This window comes from Hyalella azteca, unplaced genomic scaffold, assembly GCF_000764305.2.
Source record: "Hyalella azteca isolate HAZT.00-mixed unplaced genomic scaffold, Hazt_2.0.2 contig15038, whole genome shotgun sequence".
NCBI classification, from domain to species: domain Eukaryota; kingdom Metazoa; phylum Arthropoda; class Malacostraca; order Amphipoda; family Hyalellidae; genus Hyalella; species Hyalella azteca.
The window spans coordinates 12,441-15,265 of record NW_025944904.1 but is presented as its reverse complement, the minus strand read 5'-3'; the positions used below and the strand labels follow the sequence as shown (position 1 = coordinate 15,265).

The 2,825-nt window shown below is 42.3% G+C and overlaps 1 protein-coding gene across 1 annotated transcript; it reads right to left on the bottom strand.

Annotated features, from left to right (window-relative positions):
- Positions 1 to 1,489: 1,489 nt before the first annotated feature.
- Positions 1,490 to 2,038, bottom strand: LOC125179098 (circumsporozoite protein-like). Its single transcript, XM_047884253.1, has one exon. The coding sequence runs from the start codon at positions 2,036 to 2,038 to the stop codon at positions 1,490 to 1,492; it is 549 nt and encodes a 182-aa protein (XP_047740209.1).
- Positions 2,039 to 2,825: the final 787 nt, after the last annotated feature.

Sequence of the window (2,825 nt, the reverse complement as noted above, 5' to 3'; positions counted from 1 at the left end):
TGTTTAATATGCAATCACTATAAAATTATTTTACTTTTTCTTATATGATACCTTGCTGTTAAAGTTGTACAATCTTCATTAATGTATAATTCAACTTCATAAAGGCTTATAGGAACTGTCTGCATTTTAGGACGTCGATCAAATTCCAGTAGCGTTTTTTTGTTAATTTAATGCAACGCCGAATTTCCTTCAAGGTTTTCTCCCAGTTTACAGTTATTTTTCTGTCACTTCATTGCGTCGTAAAGTGACAACAAATCAGAACACAATGCAGATACCTTCATAGTTACATGCTATAACCTCTAAGACGTCCAGCCATCAATGTTGCAAATACTCTGTCACTGTTCGCGCAATTGCAATGTTAATTGCTAATGTTTGTTAATTCGCGCATTCAAACCGCGGCTAATGCTTGTTAATTCGCGCATTCAAACCGCGGCGGAAAGGAATACTCATTAATTTGCTTATTATTATTATTAATTCCACCCGCGCCTGTAAGAGAATGATCGTTAGTTTGCACAATTAACGCGTGCCTGCAATAAATGTCTAATAATTTGCGTATTCCATCTGTGACTAACGCAGGATCTTCGTTTATTTGCGTATTCCACCCAAGCCCGCTGAAAAAGCCCGTTTCTACGCGTATTCCCCTAATGGCCGTATAAATCTTGCATCACAAACGGTAATTAGATCTTAACTGCCGTCCTTATTTACCCACAAAGAGAAAACTGTTCTAATGAAAAGGATCTTTGGCCGCATTTGTTTTTTTCAAGAACTACCACTTATCACTCAGAAAAATGGATGGGTAATTTTTCCGATTAATGATGCAATTTCTCACCCACAATACGAGCAGATAGGGCGGACGTAGCATTGATACGCCCTTCTTTTTAAGCGTGCCAAACTGTGTCAATATGACCCAGAAAATCGCAATAACATGGCAATTTAGACAAAGTCTCATTTTATGCTTTGCGTTTTTTGCTATACACCTTCGCAATAAGTATTTTTATCATTGATACTTGAATGATACTTATCGTCATAAGTATCATTACTAATAATGATACTTGTCGTCATAGGTCTCTAGGATATTACTAACCGTTATTTCCTTGCTTGCTACATTAAAACGGCATTTAAAAACCTGTTTTCCCACTAATTAATGATTAAATAGTGTAAGTTAATAGTAGTTAATAGTTAATAGTAGTCAATAGTTAATAGTAGTCAATAGTTAATAGTAAGTAATAGTTAATAGTAAATAGTTGATCAGCCTTTCATCGGCCACCCGTGCGCCGGAAATGATTTTTATTCGGAAATGAAAGCCGCCCCCGACGCCCCGTATAATTGCCGGGTACTGCGGGGCACGCGAGGTGAGTTGCCGGGTGAGTTGCCGGGTGAGTTACCGTGTGAGTTGCCGGGTGAGTTGCAGAGGGAGTTGCCGGGTGAGTTGCCGGGTGAATTTCCGGGTGAGTTGCCGGGTGAGTTGTGGGGTGAGTTGCCGAGTGAGTTACCGGGTGAGTTGTCGGGTGAGTTGCCGGGTGAGATACGGGGGTGAATTGCCGGGAGAAATGCCGGGTGAGTTACCGGGTGAGTTGCCGAGTGAGTTGCCGGGTGAGTTGCCGGGTGAGTTGCCGAGTGAGTTGCCGGGTGAGTTGCCGGGTGAGTTGCCGGGTGAGTTGCCGGATGAGTTACCGAGTGAGTTGCCGGGTGAGTTACCGGGTGAGTTGCCGGGTGAGTTGCCGGGTGAGTTACCGAGTGAGTTGCCGGGTGAGCAGCCGGGTGAGTTGCCGGGTGAGCAGCCGGGTGAGTTGCCGGGTGAGTTGCATGGAGAGTTGCCGGGTGAGTTGCCGGGTGAGTTGCAGGGTGAGTTACCGGGTGAGTTCCCGAGTGAGTTGCCGGGTGAGTTACCGGGTGAGTTGCCGGGTGAGTTGCCGGGTGAGTTACCTAGTGAGTTGCCGGGTGAGTTGCTGGGTGAGTTACCGGTTGAGTTGCCCGGTGAGTTGCCGGGCACGTGTTCGAATGTAACACTTTGGGGTAGGGAAATGACAAATGCCATAGCGTTGAGAAAACTTTTATGTAACTGAATGTAATTAAAACTAAAAAGATATTTTTTTTAAATTAATGCTAAATTAACGGTAAACAAAAATAATTACATTCGAAGATATACCTACAATGGAACAATTGTAAATTAAATCAAACTGCATTCAAAGTCGATGCAAAGAACATGTAATAGTGTATCCTTCAATAGAGTATCCTTCAATAGAGCATCCTTCAATAGAGTATCCTTCAATAGAGCATCCTTCAATAGAGTATTCTTCAATGGAGTATCCTTCAATAGAGTATCCTGCAATAGAGTATCCTTCAATAGAGTATCCTTCAATTATATTTCAAAAGACTTTTTATGGTACCGCGCGTGCAAACTATTATATAGTAGTCGTTCTTTCGTCACCTTTTTTCGTCTGTCTGTCCGTCCGTGATTTCACGTTTTCGTCGACGATAAAATGCGCTTTCTGTCACTCACTGCAGTGAGTACTGAGTTATATATATTTTTCTTTTAGCACCCTATGTTATTCCTTCATTAAATTGTATCGGAGAAACATGGTATAAAGTTACGCTGGCTCGTTAATTTAGAAAACTGATGAAATATGAAATGCACAAGCAAATGGCTTTAGCTCTTTCAAGTATTTAGAGGTCGGCAATTACGGAAATGTTACGACGAAATGTTGTGTTGATATGTGCTATGATGATGCGTCTTGAGTAGAGTTCATCACCCGTAGAGTGAGTAGGTGATGATGAAGGCTCTGTGACACTCCACACTGATTGATGAGTGGCTCAGCACAGCA